We start from the raw sequence: 23,757 nt of genomic DNA on the forward strand, positions 1-23,757 counted from the left end.
CTTGTCAATGTTAACAAAGCTCAACAATTTCTGCTGACAACTGAGATTTATTCTACCAGCCTACATTTCCTGAAAAGATAAGATAAAATATCAATATTAGATATCTCGATCATTTATAAGGAGGTTTCTTGAAAATTTATTGGCCCATTATAAATTTTCTCTGAACAATTATGAGCTTTTACACTTACAAATTACAAAATGACGCCACATTAAATTGGTGTTATCAACATGTTATAAGTCCATTAAAAAATTATTTTTTTTGGATTCAAAATTGATCTTTGAAAAAAACGAAAAAAACTCAGCGACAAGATGCATCAAGGAGCATATCATATAAGAAAATTAATATTGAATCAATTCTTCCACTGGCTTTCAAATGGCTACTTACATATTGTGTTTAAAAAATGACACTATGTTTATGGTAGAACAGAAAATGACAGAATTAACATACAAATTTTCACTTTCTGCTCCAAAATTGTACTCCATGAGTTATAGTCTATAGGTATTGGCTCTCTTATCATAGTGTGACAGAAAATAACACAGTTAAAAAGAGAAAACCTGTTACCCTCTGAAAATTGTACACCACAAATACTTGACTGTCTTATTTTCTATAGTAAAGAGATTATCATAAAGCTAATCAGGGATTAAACCAATAATCCCCTTTGATCTGATCTTTATCCCATTATAGCAAGATTGCTACTTGATCACTTTAAGTCAGAGGGGTCACTGAAAATTGATTTGGAGTTCAACTGCCATCATTTGCATGGCCAAAGTTATTAATATGCAGATCTAGACATTAAGCTGTTTTGGGGGTTTTTCTCGGTAGTGATCCAAACTTGTCACGTAAGGGTTGCCAGCAGGGCTTTATACCAATCAGACATTTATAATGTTCTGTGAATTCTGAATTTGTGACATGCGAATTTTGTAACCCATGCAAATGAAAAATAAATTTTCATGTTCAAAGTTATAACATGAATAATATCAATGTGTAACTTTATAAACTGAGGATTCTGTTTTGAAAATTGGAAAAAGAATGCATCAGTTTTAACAAAAGACATTTTAAAATTGACCATCAAGTCTCTTATGATGGTTAAAGTGAGTTTCAGATATAAAACCCATCATCAGTACAGCTAGTTTTTGAATGAAATGAAAATGTCAAAATTAAGGTTAAAAATTAGGGTTGAAGGCACGTAGACATGTGACCAAAGGAAGTGAGCTCGGCGCTTTATTACCTTATGTAATCGTGGAGACTTTACAGAGCAACACACAGGCATATATACAACATCCTATGTAATAATTACACGTATAGCTCAACAGCTGTTACCTATATACTCAGTGATAACACTTAAATTATTATAAACCATTTGATATAGGAATATTAATTATAATCTGGTCTAATAAATATATTAATCAATTATATACACCATTGTTATCCTAGATAAAATTTATTATTCATAGATTTTATATAAAAACTTTTTATTTTCATGTGAAAAGAAATTCTGATGGAGTTTGAGATCTGAATTGATTTTGTGTAAAATTTTACTTATTTTGTGGAAAAATATTATAATGTTAGTTTACTTTTAAACAAAATGCATTTTTACAAGCAAAATTGATATGGCAAACTTTTTAGGCTTTTTAACAAAAGTTTCTGTAAGATAAACCACTAAAAACTTTAGATATCTTTGTCAAAAATATCTAAAAAATATTTATTTTACTGTTTACAAAATAATAAATAGTTCAAATTATCATGAAATAGAGACTTAATACAATTTCAGAACTCAAATCAACACAAACATTAAACAAAATTCAATACCTTTCTTAACAAAAAAGCACAAATCAGTGTTCAATGGAAAAAAACTGGTAATCAAGTCCTTGTTTACTAACGAAAGGTCACTTTCCATAAAATAAAAACATTAAAAAAGATTTAAAAATCATGACCATTTGACTTACTACAGTGTTCACAAGTTGTTAGGTTTGTGTATTGAAGAGATCATGAAAAGTTACCTAGCACTGTAAGGTTTGTAAATACACCCTAATAACAATATAAGTATTCAATCTTTTATACTTGAAAATAGTTTGTTTATATTCAATATACACTCATGTCTTGTCAAGTCTTGTTTGACTATCTAGTTTAAAGGGACAGCACTGGGTTTTCTTAGTAGGGCCTATGCAATTTTACTGACAATAGAAAAGAATGACACTGATTTAAAGGAACAATGCAGGGTTCCATTAAGTCTTGGTGGCTATCTAGTTTAAAGGGACAGCACTGGGTTATTATGTATTAGGTTTCACTTACAATGGAATAGTATTTTGATTTAAAGGGACAGTGATAGGTTTACATCAAGTTTTTTTAATCTAAATAGGCTTGCCATTTTAATTCAACTCAATTCAATAATCTTAACCTATTTAAAGGAGCTCTGTTGAAGACTAAACCATGTTTAAATTAAAGGGACGGTGCTGTAAAGCCAGTGTAAGTTTTGGCAATCTTTTTAAATCTCAAAAGCTTAAAGGTACTTTCTAATAAGTCATACTGATTACTTAGCCTGTTTAAACAACACTTTAAAAATTAATGATATGCCAATCTGTTATAACTCATGAACTGAAATCTTACAGGAAACAGTTTCCAAAAATCATTTTGTCCAGCCTTCTATAACCTATTGTGAAAAGACTTCAGTAGAAAACATAAACACGTGTTTACTACTAAGGTCAATAGGGGTTATTGACCTAGGTCACAGAGAAAGGCCCCTACAGTAGATTGAAAGGGCCCTACAGTAGATTGACCATTGTCATGCAGTAAGGTAGCTCAGGCAAAGGGTTGTCATGTTATCTACTAGATATAGATAGTGCCAATGCCAGTGGAAATATTGAACAAACAGTAATATCTACATGGAATCTCTGAAAGGAATTTCAAGTTGACAACACTGTTGCAGAGTGCTGTCAGGTGCTCTGAAAGAGTAAGCATTGCCTTATACAGAGCCTAAGATTCCCAAATCAGTTTTGAATGGATTCTTACCAGGTGGACGTTTAATTCAAAAGACAAGCATCATGAAATTTAAATTGGATGAATTTCTAAACACCCCCTACCCCTCCCCTTTCTTTACAGTGCAAAAACAAAAATATAGGCTAACTCACAAACAACAGCTCCATGTTATTCCAGTTTTCACCACAAACCACAAATGGCAAAAAGAGGCAGAATTTTCAGTCAAAAAGTCAAAATGATAAAGATCACTGCATTCACTTGTTAAGTTGGCTACTTTTACTTTGTTGTTTATATGTTGTCAATCAAAAATCACCATCTTCCGGGTATGATGGGAAGGGCAGAACATGGATAATCAATTTGCTACTATTTTTATCTTCAACTCCATGCCCTTACTCTGGATTAATAACAAATATTTCAACCAATCAACTTAAGACAAGTCGGAGAGAAGTTTCCTTACTTGGTGTCATTTCATTGGTTGACTCATTGTTCGTGGTCGACGCTGATTGGTCGAGACGTAGAACGGAAGGGATTCCCCGTATTCCATGTTGACCGAGAAGTTGAGACTTGGGGAGTAAAAACTCGACTCGTTTGGTTATTTTTCATTCTTCCTTCTCTCCTGTAGCAGGAGCTATTCCATCAAATCATCATGAAACGGTTTATTGTGTTAGGAATCTTAGGATTTCTTTTTATAGCGGGTAAGTTGTATGCGGCGATGAAAATTTGCGAGGAGCGCGTCGGCATTGTCAAAAACTTGTCGACACGTGAAAAAGTGGAGATGAAACTTCATCTATTTTGAGTCTTGAGATCTCTGCATCCATAAAAGCTAACACGCGCTACAGGAACCGTTTCTGACATTTCTCTTAACCTGTTTAGAATGCCAGATCGGCATGTTTTGGTTAAATCTTGTAGATCTACCTGTTTTCTTTGATCTTTACTTCAAAAAGTTGGTCCAAATCAAGAGGGTCACAGTTGATCTTAAAAAGACCAAGGGGTGGGGCTCAAGTGTTTGTGAAGTAGTTAAAAGTTTTCATTTCACCCATTTGAAAATTTATTTTTGAAATCAACTAGGCCTATTAATGATAACGAAATCTTGATTGACCTTTCCTTTTTCTGATGTGCTGTTTTGGCTGATAGTAGCTGTAGGTAAGCATAGGGTCTAAGCTAAGCGCCATCAGTGGCCGGTTTAGGGCAACATTCAAATTCTAAGAGGATTTTGCCATTAATAATCAAAACAACAAGCCATCAAGGCATAGTTACATGTTCAATATTTAGGAAAAAAAACTCGTTAAAAATTGTTGTGAAAGTTGTAAACCCCGCTATAGTTATCTAATAAAACAGTTAGAACCCATAAAACTTTTTACTCATAAATCTCTTAGACCTCTGCCAAGTTTTAAATTCGATAAACTACTAAAACAGTGTTTTTAGACAGTTGAAAACAAATGTAGTGATTATATAATAAATGATAAAAATAATAATACATTTTAAATTTTGATTTTAAAATGGCACCAAAAAAATAACATAAGCACGCATCCATTATCGAAGCTTATGTTAGTTAAAATCCACATTTTAAGAAATACTGTTATCTAATTGGTTAATAAAACAACTTGAAATTGATTTCTGGCCATGTCCAGATGTGAGTTTACGTTAGTACCTTGAATATAAATGACCTTGTAGTTGATAGGTATAAATATATATTTTTGTTTATAATAATCAACTGTAGAGAGAAATGATATCTGATAGTTTTAACACCTGTCTTTTACTCAAATATATTCTTTCTTAACTTGGGTAATTAGTTAGCTTACTGTACCGTTATACCAGAGGTTGAAAATATGCCACTCTGCACGCCTTTCAGAGAGTCCACATAGCTAATAATATTATTTTGGTAGTAAGGTTTAATGTTCAACCTAAAGTGGGTCGAAAAAGAGCAGGCTAATGCTGCTGTCCTGGCAAAATTTCCCTCATTGCACCCTGCATGGCGTTATCATTATCCCTTATGGTAAAAATACTCAATTCATGTCATTTTATTTAAAATCTTTCAAGAGAGTTCACGTAGCTAAAATTGTTTATTTGGTATTTAGGTTTGACAGCTTGGTATCTCTATAAGAGAGTCCACATAGCTAACAATATTTAATAAGATTCATTTGATTTCCAATCATATTAAAAAGATAAATCCTTTAACAGGGACAATATAAGGTTCTGAAACATGTAACTAAGCTAAAAGTATTTTCAACAATATTTCACTGTTCTGTAGTTGTAGTACATAAAAGTAATCAGCAACCTTGCCAATAGTTGTTGAGTTGAAAATGTAATTAATGGTTGTTCATTGGTGAATATGTTGGAAGAATTTACAACATGTGTATAATAGACAACACAACACCTCACAATATCAACACGATTTATCTTTGACAATAAAGCAAATATTCTTCTCTTTAAATTTAAATATTGATGCACAAAAACCATAAATTTAACATGAAATTTAGAACCTGATCTTGTAGCCTATTAACATTTAAAGGGACAGATGCGCCGTTTTTTTGACCAATCATACTGCAGTCTTAGAAATGGGAATATTTTAGTTGAGCTAATCAGTAATAAACAGCTCACTGTCGAATTTTGAGCCTTCAAATTTATGTGTGTCAAGAATTATCTACGTTTGAAAGTTATAATGACGACTCATCAATTTAATATTCTCTGTGATACATAAAAAAGACTTAAATAGAAATAATGAGTAAAATTCCCATTTTTAGAGGAATTTTTCATTTCTAGTACTTTTGAAGACTATTTACATATATTCAAGATGGCACATCTGTCCCTTTAATATGAGATAAAACGACAATCGATCTGAAAGAGATATCCTATTCGTGTTCATCATTAGTGACAAAGTCATTATAACCTAGGTTATTAATTACATTATTTTTAAAAATTAGGCTTTGTTTTTCTGGAAAGAAAGTATGTTTCAATGGGAAATAGATAAAAGGGGTTAATTTTAAAGAATATTGTTAACACTTGAAGTTTGTTTTTCATACTAGACTCTTTAGTGCAAATTTTTAATGATTGGAACATTTCTATGAAGGGATCTCATCCCTGAGTCTTTATTGTCCCCATGGGTTGAATGTTAGACCATGTCCTTGTGTACTTGGCCTAATTCTGACCCATGTAGAATAAAGAGTTTATTATTATATTAGCTGCCTTCAATATGATATTTTACCTGAAGCCTAACGTTGAATTTATCTATGAAGACATAACATAGCAATTCATTACAAATCCTGTTTAACTCTTATCTTTTGTCTGAAGGCCAAATTGGAATTTCTGGTTGAAAATTACACAGATAAAACCTGATAAGAATAGTTGAAATTTGTTCAAATCAAAACCATACATGCTATATAGATAAACACAAATATCATCTATATATTATTAGCTATGTGAACTCTCTGTAAGGGATGCTATATAGATAAACATAAATATCATCTATATATTATTAGCTATGTGAACTCTCTGTAAGGGATGTTGGGTCACTTAACCCAAATACCGAATAAACATTATTTGCACTTGCTTTATCTCTTCAACACGACAAAAACTGTCACATCCATTTATTGTCAAGGGGGTGTGGTTTAAATGACGATGTGCTTAAGTTATCCCCCTTATTTTACAGGGGCTGGATTATTAAATGTACAAGCGGAGGAGGTTGTTACGGAACCAGACGTGGTTGAAGATATCGGTAAAAGCCGAGAAGCTTCCAGAACAGATGATGAAGCTGTACAAAGGTAAGCATCTCCAATTAACTTTCTGCTAGAGTCAACAATCAGTGGTCTACAAGCAGTTAAGCGCTTACCATAAAGGGAAACAGTTTGAGAACAGAACGATCATAATACCAGTGAATGTTCCTTCAAGAGCCCTGATGGCAAGAAATATATATTGTCGATTACCAGTGAGTTCAAAACTCAGTCCTAACTATATTTACTCCACCCTTTGCAGATCTCCTTATATGTGACCCCGGCCAGTGTTTTACTTCCTCACTCTAAATACAAGTAAAATTCACCACTAACTGTTTATCAATAGGTATGAACTACCTCTTCAACTCAATTGACTTCTACAATAACAAGTAGATTAAGTTTCTAATACATTCAATCTACCTTGTTGTTTTAAACAATCAGTTATAAATGAAATTCCACAACAAATCATGAACCTGTGTACTACAGACTGGGCTTGTTTAGGAAAGTTAAAACACAAAACTTTTATTTACTGCACAGCGCAGTTGACACTTACCTCTGGTCCCTGTATGAAATAAAACGAGTCCCTGTGTGCTACAGACTGTGCTATTCAAAGATTCCCGAACAGTTCGAAATGGTAAAGAGTAGGTTAATGCCTCTTTCTAACGTTTCCCATTTGCACTTCACATTAGATTCAAAGGTTGCATTCTGAAATATAAAATTATAGTTTCAAATAATGATCAGATGGAACTTTTAAAAAGCGATTCAAAATCATACCAAAAAATTCATGTTTGATTGTGCTGTGGTACTACGTAGAGGTGAAACAGGCCTGGTCCCACTAATTTCACCTTTCATCAAGTTATATTCTAGCCTCAAACATGGATTCTTGTACAATATAATGATAGTAGAGGTGAAACAGGCCTGGAACGCTAATTTCAGCTTTCATCAAGTTCTTGATCTGGCTGGTAAGGTGGACTGTTGTATATATTGATGTAGTTTTCACCTCACAAACCAGGAACATTGTGTCTATTTATAATATGGAGGATATTAATGATAATAAATAACCCCCACCTGGCCTAGAGGAGAACCAGTTCATCAATCAGACTGAGTATAGTGGTCAATCTACCTTCATACTAGACCATCTGTTCTAGGTTTATTCAGAGAGTTCACATAAATCTCTGTGTGTAGTTAACTACTGACGGTTTGGTTTGGAAAGTGATTGAGCCTGGGTTCAATTTAGATTGACAATTTGATTAATAATTTATCACGTCAAATTTTAGTTTTTACTAACCAAGTTAAATTTTCATTCGCATTTCATAAAAATTCTGTAATTGAAAATGTTACAGTTGTTGACTTTAGATTGATCGTGCCTAAGAAGTTAGATTAAAAAGACTATCAAGAGTTGCTGAATGCTTCTAGATTGGCTGAAAATTTGCACGAATAATAATCAATTTGTTTCACAGATATTGGATCTTGAACACCGGATTGAGATTGTCATTGTCAGACATTTCAACTGCACAGTCAGTCATGTCCGGCAAACACACACAAACACAACAGCCCTGAAGCCATAAAGACAATACTAATAAGAGTTTAGACTATCATGATGTATAAATGCTATACAGTTAGCTACGACTCATTTCTTGTGCCAAATATACTTCAACCTGGGACACCTAGCTTCTTCTGAAAATAACTTGGTTTGTGTTTACAGTAGCCCTTTAACATTTAGCTAGAAAAATACTGTCTATGATTTACATTATCTTATTAAAGATACATTACTCCATCTTGATTCATTGAAGGGGGTAGAGTCTTCGAGAGCAAACCCTTTTGCTTTATCACATAAGGCCCTTTGCGATACACATAGCATTTTTAGAAAACCTCTTTACTGTCTCCTGAAAGGTTGTGGGGTTGGAGGGATCAAACCCTTGATAAACTAAGCATTCAACCAATTCTATAACATGCACATCAGTAGTTATTATACTAGAGCCCACTGTAACACATTGTACCTGATCTATCAGTAATATCAAGTAGCTAGTAACAGATGTTGATAAGAACTGAGAGATAAATTCCACTCTCTACAGTAATAATACCTTATAACTTATTGATTGTATTACAGAACCTCAAGTCATATTGTCCTCAAAATTTGAAAATTAAAACAATGACTTTGTCTTTTCTTAAGGCTACACCAGACATAATCCCTTAAAAGTTTACAACCAGAATATGCAAAAGAGAAGTTGGCATAATAAAAATATTTTCTATGGATTTGAAGGTGAAAATTTAGAAGACTATATCCCTTGTGAATGTATACACCAGACAATGCAATATAAAATTTAAATAGCAGTATTAAATCTGTTTGAATTTCACCTGATGTAAACAAATAACACCTTCCATTCCCACCATATTACATTGTATATATATAAATCATGTTTCAATTGAAGTTTTAATTGCCTGGTAATTTAAATCTGTTGGAGATTTGGAGAGAAATAGCTTCATTATCCCTTAGTCTCAGAATGTCAAAATGGGAACTTTTTATCTAAGCCAATCAGTAATAGTGTTCACAGCTCAACATTGAAATTTGAGCCTTCAAATCCACGTGTGTCCAGAATTATCCACTTTTGAAGCATGTTTGCCTTCTATTATTTTTGTTATTTTAAGATGGAGCAAGATATATTTTCAAGTTCATCTTCCATTGCTGAAACAGCTGTCCTGATGATAATGATATTTCTGAAACATGGCAATTTTTAATCAAAATCATGACTCACATTCATATGTTGACTAAATGCAAATTCAGCATTAATTTGGATTGAGACCAATTCAATCAAAAATACTGGCAAGGTCTAGCTCTTGATGTTTGATATTTTTGGCTGTAGTGAACAGGAAAATATTGATCTATACAGAAATGTATGGTCCTGATACATAGTAGCATGTGAATGCTCTAAAACAGCAGTTTCAATTAATAGATGTGATAATGATTCACTTTATCTACATGTCATCTATGAATAGTGAAGTTTTGTTCATACTTTTTTCAAAAAAAACTTAATGTAGATTGGTGGGTTTGAAATCCTGTAACATGAACTTATATGTCCTCAATCCTTAATACAAAGTTTATCTACTACACTGAAACACGGTAGAAAGTTTCAGACATATTGCAGAGGTAATGGTAGCTGTAGAATAGTAACATCAACTAGTAGTTTATACTTAAGTCCTAGCATCGACAAACAATTAATATTGCATTAATTTATATGTCCTTGATCCTTAATACAAGGTTTATCTGCTACAGTGAAACACGGTAGAAATATGTTATAGTTTCAGACATATTGCAGAGGTAATGGTAGCTGTAGTATACTGATATCAACTAGTAGTTTATACCAGTGTCCTAGAGAATAGTAATACTGACTAACTCAGTTAATATTGTTGGCACTATATTTTCACAAGCTCTCATCAGTCATTTTTTCACCCCACAAATTCTTGGCGCCATGCCTGACATCGGTTCTAAGACAAACTCAATGGAACCAGATGTATGCCATATTCCTGACAATTTTATCTATTTCAATTAATTACTATTAGTTAAGTTGATTAGCCAAACTCGTTAAAACATTCATTAAACAAAATTAACAAAATTCCATGTGTCTCAACACTTGTTTTGAACCTTTATGAAGCCATTTTTTTGTTGTTGAAAGTTTATCAAATAAATATTGTTATATATTATATATGACAGTTTTATTTATTTGTATTAATTACTATTATTAAGTTGATCACCCAAACTTACAAAACAAAATTATACATCATGTGATGTTAAAACAAACAAGCTCTGCGTTTATTATTACTAATAATACTGTACTATTTTATTGAACATAGTACAGAATTAGGTCCAATACACCAAAGTTTTGCATTAAGTCCATGGACACAAACATAGACTCTTTATTTTACATGGATCAGAATTAGGTCCAATACACCAAAGTAACGTGGTCCTGTCTTTCATTAAGTCCATGGAGACAAACATAGACTCTTTATTTTACATTGGTTAGAATTAGGTCCAATACACCAAGTAACATGGTTCTGTTATTATTGCAATGAACACAAAAACATCAGCCAAATCTGTCTAAAACAATTACTAAACCTGACATTGGAAATATTGTAGGAAACCAAGAATGTTTGGAGACTGGAGATGCAGTAATTGTTATTGTAGATCTAAAATTAAAACATTTATTATTGTTTCAGAGAGGAGGAAGCTATAAAGCTGGATGGCCTAAACGTGGCCCAAATGAAAGAACTAAGAGAAAAGGCTGAAAAATTTGCTTTCGAAGCTGAAGTTAACCGAATGATGAAACTTATTATAAATTCTCTCTACAAAAATAAAGAAGTAAGTTTCAATTTTCCAGTGTTTGTCAAAGGGAATTAAGCTTTCCATTTTCTTATTTATGTGTTTATTAATCCAAATTTGGCATCAAAATCCTTGTAATCCTTGTAAAATCATTACAAAGAGGTTTGATCAATTACCAGCTGGTAGAAAGGATTCTTGCAAAAGTTGTTATCCTTGTTGAATTATTACCAAGAGGTTTATCCAAGGATCAGTTGGTAGAAAGGATCTTTGAGGACCTAAGTTCCTTGTTAAATCATTATCTGAAGGTTTGGTCAAGAACCAGCTGGTAGGACAGGATCCTTGAGGACCTAAGTTCCTTGTTAAATCATTATCTGAAGGTTTGGTCAGGGACCAGCTGGTAGGACAGGATCCTTGAGGACCTAAGTTCCTTGTAAAATCAATACCAAGAGGTTTCTTTATCCTAAAAATATTACGTTACAGTTTGTGGTCACTGTCACTAATGTCCGCCATTTTGTAATTTCAGATTTTCTTACGAGAATTGATCTCCAATGCATCTGATGCTTTAGATAAGATAAGATTTGTATCTTTAACTGATAAATCAGCCATGGCCGCTACTGATGAATTGAGTATTAAAATTAAGGTAAGAACAGTTATTTTATGATATTTTCAGACATTGTTTTTTTTAAAACCATTCATACACTTGGAAAAATATCAAAGTATTTGGTATCTGTGAGTGTAAAACTTTGACCCTACGAAATGAATTGGAAACATTTATTGTAACTGTCAGGTCTCTTACAGTGTAGGGGTAGGGTTGGGGCTGGCCCCACCCTGTAGTGCTATGGGTCAGTTACTTATATTTTGTAATTGTATTGTATAATCTTATTACCAAACTAAGTACATGTGAAGGTATAACTAAGAATATAGAATCATCCTAATCCCGAGGGTAGAGATATGTAGAGCTGGTCCCACCCTTACCCTGGTCCCTAAGAGGATTGGGAGAACTGTAAGCCAGTTAGCAAAATTTTGTATTTTTATGTTATTCTCTATTACTAAACTAAATAAACGTGATGTACCAACTATAAATATCAAAATAGTCCCCACCCCCAGTCCCTCTAAAGCTAGCCCTACCCCTGTCCCTCTGTCCCTCTAGAGCTGGCCCCACTCCAGGGTGCTGTGAGTCAGTTATCAATATTGTGTAGTATTAGTAGTTGTATTAGTACTCTCTATTACTAAACTAAATAAACGTGATGTACCAACTATAAATATCAAAACAGCTCATCTAATGTTACCAAATCATATCCTAGCTAAAAATAGACCACCACTGTTAAAATAGTTACAGTTCTTGATGATCTTACATTCTGACTGGGTTAAAACTTTGTTAACCTCAAATTTTACAGATTTTAAAGGGATTGTAAAGAGGTTTTTCTAAATTTATGTGTATCTGGGACACTGATATCATCAATGTCCACCATTCCAATTTTCAGTCAGACTTCTGTGGTTCCTCTAGTGTTTTATGATGTCACTAATCGCGAAAGGTCTTTTGTGATATACAAGCATATTTTGCGATTAGTGACATTATCAACTCTTAGTTTTTTGGTAGAATTGCAGGAACCACAGACAGAAAATTGGAATGGTGCAAATTGATTCTATCACCCTGTCTCCAATACTCATTCAAACTTTAGAAAACCACTTTACAATCCTTTGAATAAACATATACAAGTGTTAGCTTTCATTCCTCATCTCCTGGTTCTGCCTGGTATTAAAGAAACAAGTTTGCCATCCGTTTGACCTTGCACCTTGGTCTCAGAAATGGCTAAGCTAAACTTATCAGTAATAGAGCTCCTTCAAAAAGACATATATAGATGAAAAGATAGTTCAGGTCTAATACTTCTAAAAACTATTTACATATATTAAAGACCCAAATCAACATCAGAATAAAAAGGTGAACCATGGCCTTTAAAGCTACAATTTAGATGCCTACATCTCTTTAATAATAAACATATGTATTATGATAAAGATGCATATTTGTGTTGAGTTTGGATAAGAATCTTGGTACCTGTCTTGTTGATCTATTAGACTAAGTTATACTGAGTTATATTAGACTGAGCCTAGCGTATCTTGAAATTAGTTGATATATGATATCTCCTATCATGTAAATGCCAATACGTACAAATATTATATCTTTAACTAGTTTGATGGAATTGTACTTGACAATCTATAATAATAAAACAGATACCTATTTATACTTAATAGCTAGTTGTAAGTGTATATTGGTATAAGGTTTTATATTGGTGTTATTGCCCTTGATATATTGCAACATGAAAAATAATCTCCCTCCCCTCCTCCCCCTTTAAACATGCTCTGGCTGACCCTTTCCTTTTTACCTTGGGTTGACCCTTGCTCCCTCTGATATAGACCCTTTCCCAATCCCCTTGGGCTAACCCTTACCCCCTCGCCCTGGGCCCACCCTTTTCTCCTCGCCCCTGTAGCCGACCACTTACTCCTCACCCTGGGACCGATCCTACCTGTAGCCTGGTACCTGTCTATCATCCTGGTCTAGCTGTATTTATAAATAGATTATGTTTGAAGTAGGGGGAATGTTTGAGTCTGTTTGTAATCTCTAAAACACTCATAACTATTAGGCCTCTCTTTAGATAGCAGGTACTAGAACCTGGAACATTTTAAATTTACAATAACAACTTTTAAAGATGTGAATGTGAACTCTCTTAAACAACTATAACCATTAGGCTTGTGTATAGATAGCTATCTTTAGCAGAGCACACAAAATCTGCTGTACTAAATTGAGCATTAAAAGAGGTTCATATTTAGAACATTTAAAATGCAGACCATAGACTCTCCAAAATTCACAGAATATTAATAAATCAATAAACCAAGATAAAAGAAAAGATAATTAGAATGCTAACGAGGTCGACAGATTGATAAAAAGGTTAATTAACTGGTTCAGTATCTAATCTAACTGTACCAATATATAGAAATAAGAACATGCATGCACTAAAGCCCAGACAAAATTTCCCTCATTGCACAGCTCATAGAACCTAGATGAAATTATCTAAGGGTACCAGTATATAATATATATTTTAAGAGTCGATAGATATAACTCTTACTGAAAACTAGTGCTTGAGTTCACAAAGGGTATTATCAACTGTACCAAGACTGTGTCCCCCATTGCATACCACTGAGTAGTGATATTTGTCTTCCTTAGTCCATAAAGGTACAGGTACAAGCTGAAATTTGAGATGTATAAGCCTCTAGCTAAACTCCATGCAAAATATCCCTCATTGCACACAGCTCCATTTCATTTGATAATTACTCTAGGTAATAAATATGTCTATTATAGATATCAAATGTAGAACATGCAGTATTTGAGGTGTATAAGCCTCTAGCTAATACATTCAATATGTTAAATACAGGTAGTCTTGGAGATCTTGGCACCATTCCTGATAATATTCCTGCAATTATTCTAATGATACCAGCTACTGGGCTATTGTTGTCTATTTATGCTTAAAGATACACCATGAGGATAAATTAAAGAGTGAAATGCAAGACGATTTGCACAGTCAGCAAATTGAAATCTAGTAATCACTGAGTTTTCTTTTACTGGACAAAACCATCTTGAAATTAGATTACTGTCATTTAAGTGGAAAATTTGAGAACAGTGCTTTCGAAAGTTGACTCATTGTGAGCCTTGGAAAATTGGCTCATTGTGGGCATTCGAAAGTTGGCTTGTTGTGGGCTTTCGAAAGTTGGCTCATTGTGGGCTTTCGAAATTTGACTCATTGTGGGCTTTCGAAAGTTGGCTCATTGTGGGCTTTCGAAATTTTATGCTCATTGTGGGCTTTCGAAAGTGGGTTCATTGTGGGCTTTCGAAAGTCGGCTCATTGTGGGCTTTCGAAAGTTGGCTCATTGTCATTCAACAACCATCACTAAATATGCTTTGACTGAATTCCATAAAAGCTATGATTAGTGGTGTTTATTTCATGATAAAAGATGTTTTATATTTATATAAATATTAGTATATTTATCATATGGTTAGAGTATATACAAGTAGATAATAGGTACTGCTTCAATACACTTTACTTACTTATATATATACACTTTACTTAAATAACATAGACCATATTGTTCTCCCCTTCAAGGTAATTACATGTCTAGTTCCATAACCAGATTGATATGTATAATCTATGTGCTGTAATGAAACACGTATCAAAATTCTATATCATAGTTTTATATTCCCTTTATGACAATTCCATTAAGCCGGCACTTTTGGTAGTATAGTTTACTAGACTTTACTTATACATATTTATACAGTTTACTTAATTACATATGTACTATGCCATATCAAAATTCTAAGAATTCCATATCATAGCTTTATCCCCGTCCTGTCTAATTCCATAGCCAGCGCTTTTGGTAGTACCGTAAACTTAGACACTCCTTACATATACAGTTAACTAAATACATAAATGTATCTTAATAAAAAACGAATTCATATCATAGCTTCCTTCGTTTCTAGGTTTAATTCCATGCCCAGCACCTTCATTACTATAAAACTCTATAAATGCCTACAATTTACCAAATGTTAAATTGTGCTTTTATAAAACCATAGAGTAATATATTGGTCTTGGGTTCAATTTCCTCCAAGCGATGACTTCATTCCACAGCCAACTCCTTCGCAGTTTAAATAAGCCTTACTTCAGATTTTTTTATTGATTCTCAATTCACCATTTTATGTTTGCAGGCAGACAAAGCATCCCACGTAATACAGATTACAGATACTGGTATTGGAATGACGAAAGATGACCTAGTTAAAAATCTTGGTACCATTGCTAAATCTGGAACCAGTGATTTCCTATCTAAATTAGGTGAATCGAAAGACCAGGCTCAGATGAGTGATTTGATTGGTCAATTTGGTGTTGGTTTCTACTCTGCATTCTTAGGTAAGTTTTAAACTGGTCTGCCATTCCATTTATAAAGCTTTTCCCTAAAGGAAGGGGTTGGAACTTTTGTCAACTTGGCCTTGATTGGACGAAATTCACACATTAAAGTAACGTCATTTGGGGTTTCTGGTTGTCAAAGCTAAAAAGACTACATCTTGCTACACACTCTTCTAGATACCTGATACCACTTTTCATTATGAAATACTTACTTACTTACTTATGATTGATATACTTCTTTGTGTGAAAAGTTCCTTCGCTGCTACCAATGTTTTACCAATATGTTGTTTTGGATTTCGGGTTTCATTTTGCTGTTGGTATCGTTAGTACTGAAATTGTAAAATTGATTAATTCTAGTTGCTGATAGAATCGTGGTGACGTCGAAACATAACGATGATGATCAATATGTCTGGGAATCTGATTCCTCATCATTCAGTGTAGCTAAAGATCCTCGTGGTAATACACTAGGTCGTGGTACCATGATCACGTAAGTTGGTTGCTTTACATCTTCAGACACTGCATCAGTGATCCACTCAGTTGGACAGTTGCTTGCTTTACCAAGTTCAGGGAGCTATGGTGGCTCAGTGAGTTAGACACTTGCTCACTAGTCTGAAGGTCCAGGGTTCAATTTATGCAAAAATCAAGATAATTCTTTTATATTTACAAACCTTGTGTCCCTGTGTCAGTGATGCTGGTCGGATGAGCTGACATGGAAAAAGCGTCAAGTCGTTCAGATGAGACAAAGTCTTTGTGTGCTACAGGCTGCAGTGTTCCCTAATGTGCTAGGGCACAAAATTCTAAAGTGCAGAATAGAAGATAATAGATTAGTTAATTTCTGTAAAATTCACTTGGCGCCATTCTATACCTATTATTTTATTGTTTTCAGACTTCATCTAAAAGAAGAAGCACATGACTACTTAGAAGAAAGTACCATCAGAAGTTTGGTGAAAAAATACAGTCAGTTTATCAACTTTGATATCTTCTTGTGGGCTAGCAAGGTAAGCATTGACATCCACTTTTTACCCCTCCTTCCCTCTTTTTAGGTTAAGCATTGATATTCTCTGTTCCACAAATTTATCAAAGAACTTTTGAAACAAAGTTAGGTTGATACAATAAGCCAAAGGCCGGTGTGCTATGTACCGGTATGTTAAAGATCCCTCAACAGTTGGAAATGGAAAAAAATAATGCCACTGTTTTTTCCTCATTACACACTGCATGGTGCTGTCTGTCTTCATCAGCCCAGCAAGGTTAAGAACAAAGGAAATAAAACTCAATTTCATTTCATTCCCTTAAACACTTCTTCTACATTTCAGACTGAAGAAGTTGAAGAACCAATTGAAGAAGAGGAAGAAGAAAAGAAGGAAGAAGAGAAAAAGGAAGATGAAGATGCCGAGGTTGAAGAAGAAAAAGAAGAGAAACCTAAAACTAAGAAAGTCTCAAAGACCATCTGGGATTGGGAACTGATTAACAACGTTAAACCTATCTGGACCAGAAAGTAAGTTAGATGGTTGAATAACTGAATATTGAACTTTTTTTTTGTCTTCTGTTAGCTATTGAAAGTTAGTCCTGGTTAAGGGGACATCAGTGCCATGAGGTTATACTCGAAAATATACACTTTAAGATACATCTAATTTGATATTGGAGATAAGGAAAAGGTGCGCATTGTACTCGAAATTATACAGTATATGATACATCTCATTTCAGACCTTCTGAAATCACTGATGATGAATACAACGACTTCTATAAATCCATCAGCAGTGACTATGAAAAGCCCATGACTAAAATACATTTCACAGCAGAGGGAGAAGTTACCTTTAAATCTATTCTCTATGTACCAAACTCATCACCATCAGATACTTTCCAAAATTATGGTAAACAAATGGAACAAATTAAAGTAAGTATTCTATCGTTATTGTATTTATGATAAGGTGTGATATATAATATATAGATATAGTTGGTATAAGACAATGGATTTTCAAAAGATTTAGACTTAACAGGAACACAATTCTGGGGAAAACTGCGTAAGATTCCAATAACATACAGCAACAGATTATTTGTAGATATAGATCTATTACTTTTTAAATTACCTAAACTTAAAGTGAACTCTGAGGGCCGGTCTCTGATTGTGCAAAAATATATGTGATGGACTATAGATGTATAGTTTTCTATGCTACTTGTATTTGTAGATGTATGTAAGAAGGGTGTTTATTACTGATGATTTTGAAGATATGATGCCCAAATATTTATCTTTCATCAGAGGTGTGGTACGTATCTTTAAACTTAAGATTTTTATCAATTCCAAATTTTTATCTTGTACAAATGAAACAAATAACATTGGACTTGGTGTAATCTGACATCAAATGGACTCATAAGAATATCTGCCTCCACTGTTACAAATGAATTTTGTTCAACTTTAGGTTGATTCTGATGATTTACCATTGAATGTATCAAGAGAAACTCTACAGCAACATAAATTATTAAAAGTTATCAAGAAAAAATTAGTACGAAAAACTTTAGACATGATCAAAAAAATTGATAAAGATACGTATGAAAAATTCTGGAAAGAATTCAGCACCAAGTAAGTTTGCCTTAAAAGTTTCCAAATTGAAAAGTGTCGATTTTACGAGGGGATTTATGTGATAGAGCGGTCTATGATGCAGATGGGAAGGGTGACCTGGCAGAGAGTCTAATCGTTACAGAGATCCTTTCAAAGTTGGAAACCAGAAAAAAGCAAGGGGAAAGTGACATGGAAACCTTGTGAAGAAGACAAGAAAAGGAAAGTGTAGGTTAATGCCTGTCTTGGCAGAATTTGCCTCATTGCAGACTTCATGGACAGTCGTCATTAGCTTATATATGAGAGAAGAAAAAGAAGTTTACCCAGCTTCATTTATACGATCTTCAATTTCAGCATCAAACTAGGTGTTATTGAAGATACCACCAACAGAACAAGATTGGCAAAACTTTTACGATTTTCTTCTTCAAACTCTGATACAGAACTCACTAGTTTAGCTGAATATTTAGAAAGAATGAAGGAAAAACAAGAACATATTTACTTTGTTGCTGGTCATAACAGAGCTGAGGTAAGCTGGATACTGATAGATATGTTATATGTAGAGGAAACTAGAAATAGTTCCAGGGAAGGATTAGCTTATGTAGGGTAGAGTTCAGATATCTAATATGTAGGAGAAACTAGAAATATAGGGGCAGGAAAGGGCCATAACAGAGCTGAAGTAGGATATATTTCTAGTATGAAGGGGAAACTAGAAATATTTAGTCTAGGGTTACTAAAGGCACACAACAACCAATGTAGGCTTAGCCCAGATATCTAATATACAGGGGTAGGAAAGGGCCATAACAGAGCTGCTGTGGGGTACAGCCCAGACTGATAATATGTAGGAGAAACTATAAATAACATGCTGAAGGGTTGAGTACAGGGAATTGATGTAGATGATTAGGTTCCGATGGCTTGACTTTTCAAGGGGAAAACAGTTAGTCAGTTCGCTTTTAACCCCTAAAACTAGATCCTTACAATTCTGCCACAACCAGTGTTTCCGTGAGTCGACCCAGTGTTGGCTTACAACTATTTCCGTTCAATACCAAAACATTTATTTCGTTTGTTGTTTTAGGTTGAGAAGTCACCATTTGTAGAAAGACTCTTAAAGAAGGGATATGAAGTTTTATATTTAACTGAACCTGTTGATGAATACTGTATCCAATCATTACCAGAATTCGAGAGCAAAAAATTCCAGAATGTAGCTAAAGAAGGATTAAAATTAGATGATTCTGAAAAGGCTAAAGAACGAAAGGAAGCTACAGAGAAAGAATTTGAACCTTTGATTACTTGGTTGAAAGATTCAGCATTAAATGATAAGGTGAGAAAATTACTTTTTGGAATTGATAGTGGAAATATTGCTGTTGTGTTTGTGTCTCGCATTGAAAATCTATTAACGATGGAAAGGGACAAGTACTGCAAATTGTGCATATCATAAAATGTTTCGTATTGCGCACTATTTAGGACCTCACATTCTATTTAATTAGCTCTATAAGATACAGAACAGTAAAACCCTATTATTAATTTTGTATTTGTAGATCGAAAAAGCCACTATATCTGAAAGATTAGCCTCCTCGCCCTGTGCTCTCGTGGCCAGTCAGTATGGTTGGTCTGGTAACATGGAAAGAATCATGCAGGCCCAGGCTTACGCTAAAGCTAAAGATCCATCTCAAGAGTAAGTGAAATTCATTATCAGATCCAAGTTGCTATATTTAAATCGAATTATGTCGAAATTTGACTTTCAATCCAATGGCTTTTAAACCCTTTTAACACTAGTGGTGCTCTTCTGGCTGGTGACGCAGCCATCACCAAGTGGCATCACATAGGGTTAATGTCATACATCTCATACATCGTGTTTCTATTCAAGTTTCAAATTCTCCATTACAGATTTTACGCCACTCAAAAGAAGACTTTAGAAATTAACCCAAGACATCCATTGATAAAAGAATTAAAAAAACGAGTTGAAGCTAACAAAGAAGATGAAACAGCTAAAGATTTAGCTGTTGTTATGTTTGAGACAGCTACAGTCCGATCTGGATACAGAATAACAGACACGGCTGGTTTCGCACAACGTGTTGAAAATATGTTAAGATTAAGTTTAGAAGTTCCTCTTGATGCTAAGGTGAGTGTGAATTTTATCAGAAGATAAAGGAATTGGAAGATGAAGAAAGGAGGTTACTTTGGGGGTTTCAACTGTCAGAAATTAGGGCCCTTCAAGGAAGTCTTTAAAGGAAGTAAGTTGGAGGGGCTGACATGTAAATAGCTTCTTGTCGTTCAGATGGGACAATAAACTGAGGCCCCGTGTGCTACAGGCTGTACACGTTAAAGATCCCTCGACAGTTGGAAAGAGCAGGCTAATGCTGCTGTCCTGGCAATATTGACTGAGATGACAATAGCTTCAACCTGTTTATTTGGGACAAAGCTTTAGATTGAATGGCAGACCAGTTTAAGATGATATTAGCAGCAAATGACCTTTTTTGATCTTTTTTTTGATCCAGATTGAAGAAGAACCAGAAGAGGAACCTGAAGAAGCTGAGGAAGAAAAAACTGAAGAAGTTGAAGCTGAGGCTGAAGAAGAGGCAGAAGAAAAGGTGAGTCAGAGTGACCCTTTTATTGTTTTGAGGGGTAGGGATAAAAGGGGGCAGTAATGTGGTGGGTTGGGTGGGGCTATGGGAAAGAGTTTTATGTTAGAACTAATATTGACTCTGAACAGATGATGTGTAGCCATCAGTGTGCCCTTATTTTATGGTTAACAGGAGGGGTGGATTAGTGTCTGTTAAAAATGTCCCATTTGGCATTGAAGTTTTCAAGTTTCCCAGCAATAGATGGATATTTTAATGAAGTAAATGGCCATTTTACACAGCCCCGAGATCATTTTAAGCCTAAACTTGACTTTCGGGCTTTCACAAGGGGTCCTTTTGGACGTGGAATTTGCCAGTTGAGATTCTTAAGTAGTAAAGAATGTTGATATAAGGCATGGTTTTGTTTTGTGTTTATTTATATTTTTGTTTTTTTGAATTAATTTCCCATGATGCTCTGCTACTATGCCTGTGTGTGTTTTAACCAATCAAATTGCACATGAATAGTTTTTGTGTTTTTGAATGAAGCCTTAAATCATCCATTACACTAGTGTTCAAAATATCATAAAGAAATTGTAAATTTTGCTTGATGAGTTTTATGTTAGATTAAAATGCATGAAGAGAATGAACTATAAAACTAATCCCGCTAAAACGGCCGCGAACGTATTGTCATTTAAAAGAAAATATCAAAAAGACGGCAAGTTGGAGAAGTTTGAGTCCAACACCGATAAAGATCTTGCGAAATACAAGATGGAAGGTTGTTTTTTGAGCAGCAGAATTCGCGACCACTTGATACATTTGGGATCTCGAAAGGACATTGAATTTAAGATAAAATGGAAAAAAATTGGAAGTGAAATCAATTGTAAAGGAAAAAAATTAAGGAATTCTCGATGCAACACACACACACAGGTTAATAGTAGCAGAAATCAAAGGGACACAACTCTTTTTAACAAAGAGACTAAAAGACCCTATTTAATTCTTTTACAGAAATCTGAACACGAGGAGTTATAATACAGGGAAGATCTTCATTCAGTGAAAAATGTGACAAAAACTATCCTTATATCATTAATAACTTATTCATTAATTCTCATCATTAAAATCATCATCTTTCCCTTTAACAGCGTCGCACACGTTTCTGATTCAAACTATGATTGTGACAATACCAGTGACACTGTGGCAAAGCTTGTAACTTTAGTGGCAAATTTTGGTGGCAAAGTTTGTAACTGGTGGCAAATTTGTTTGTTACTTAAGTGGCAAAGCTTGTTACTTAAGTGCAACCTTGAATACTTGGGTGGCAAACATGTAAACAATGACAGCTTGTTACTTTAGTGGAAATGCTTGTTTCTTTGGTGGCAAAGCTCGTTTCTTTTGTGGCAAAGCTTGTTACATTGGTGGCAAACTGTGTTACATTAGTGGCAAACTTTGTTACATTAGTGGCAAACTTTGTTACATTAGTGGCAAACTCTGTTTCTTTGGCGGCAAACTTTGTTACATTGGTGGCAAACTTTTACAGAAGTGGCACTTTGTTATTTTTGTAACAAAAGTTAGGATAGTAGCTCTTTGTTATTTTATTGGCAAACTTGTTCTATCAGTGGCTAACCTGGACAGATTGTCCTCATGTGTTCTTTATCTAAAATAATTCTGAACTGCTTTTTGGAAGCTTTTAGGGATGTGCACATTAGTGTCCTATACTCTTTGATTGCCTTCCAAAAAGTTCCATTCCATCCTGTACTGCTGTAAAGTTTATTGAAAATCTCCTATCCTCTCATAAATTCTTGTATCAATTGAAAGTGCTGTATATGAAGAAATGATGATGGTAAATCCCCTAATCTTGTTTGTAAATATGGTCTTGTTTGTATGAATTGTATTACTGAAGACAAATGTTCTGTTATATTTTTTTAGATCATGTTCACACATTCTACTGTTTAGTTAGGAATAATTCACTTACATTGTTTTTATTTTGAAGAAAAGTCTAAAATATGGGAAAGTATCTAGATCCATTCCTTGGCTATTGAATGAAAAGACCAAATTAACTATGTGGACTCTGAAAGAAATGATGAGTTGACAAACCCATTCTCAGATTCAAATAGGATTGAGGTGCATGCCTCATTGTCCACTCTAAATATTTGAATCTTTTGGCAAACAAAATGAAACTTATTATGGACTTCATTCATATTTAATTTGTTAGCTGTTGGTACATTTCCAAAATTATTTGACATTTGATGAAGACTTTACAAGAAATGAATGGAAGTTATGTAGGTAAACATTGCTAATGAAATTTTCATCTTGAGTTAGTTGTAGGAATTGATTAATCTTGGGTTTTATTTTATCATACACTTTATCAAGTTATAATTGTTGTGTTATGAAGGTTGAATGAATTGGTAGAAAAAATAAATTACATTTTATTATTAATTAGTTCTGTCTTTATTAATTACTGAAATTGAATCCCTGAAAATTTGATTCAGCATTCAAGGGCAAGATATCTCTCATTGCTCACTGCATGATGTTTCGTAGACCAAAACATCTCCTGTATTTTCAGGCTCTGATAGCTATTTGGACATTTGTATTCCAGGGGCAACTGGCAAAAGATCTGTCAGAGACTGGAGTAGAGGTAGATGATTCGGACTAGATGTTTCCCTTTTTCTATAGGCCAATAAAGGATGGAAACTT

The 23,757-nt window shown here is 34.0% G+C and overlaps 1 protein-coding gene across 1 annotated transcript; it reads left to right on the forward strand.

The window, feature by feature from the left end:
- Window positions 1-3,520: 3,520 nt before the first annotated feature.
- Window positions 3,521-23,757, forward strand: LOTGIDRAFT_197084 (hypothetical protein). Its single transcript, XM_009067416.1, has 19 exons — window positions 3,521-3,672; window positions 6,627-6,738; window positions 10,903-11,044; window positions 11,529-11,645; window positions 15,762-15,960; window positions 16,315-16,444; window positions 16,844-16,955; window positions 17,271-17,452; window positions 17,662-17,851; window positions 18,144-18,221; window positions 18,375-18,535; window positions 18,866-19,037; window positions 19,584-19,829; window positions 20,047-20,183; window positions 20,396-20,630; window positions 21,007-21,099; window positions 22,075-22,490; window positions 22,512-22,523; window positions 22,566-23,757. Exons 1-17 carry the CDS (start codon window positions 3,624-3,626, stop codon window positions 22,096-22,098), a joined length of 2,379 nt encoding a protein of 792 aa, XP_009065664.1. The 5' UTR covers window positions 3,521-3,623; the 3' UTR covers window positions 22,099-22,490; window positions 22,512-22,523; window positions 22,566-23,757.

The sequence above is a fragment of the Lottia gigantea genome (genome assembly GCF_000327385.1).
Source record: "Lottia gigantea unplaced genomic scaffold LOTGIsca_82, whole genome shotgun sequence".
Classification (NCBI taxonomy): Eukaryota; Metazoa; Mollusca; class Gastropoda; family Lottiidae; genus Lottia; species Lottia gigantea.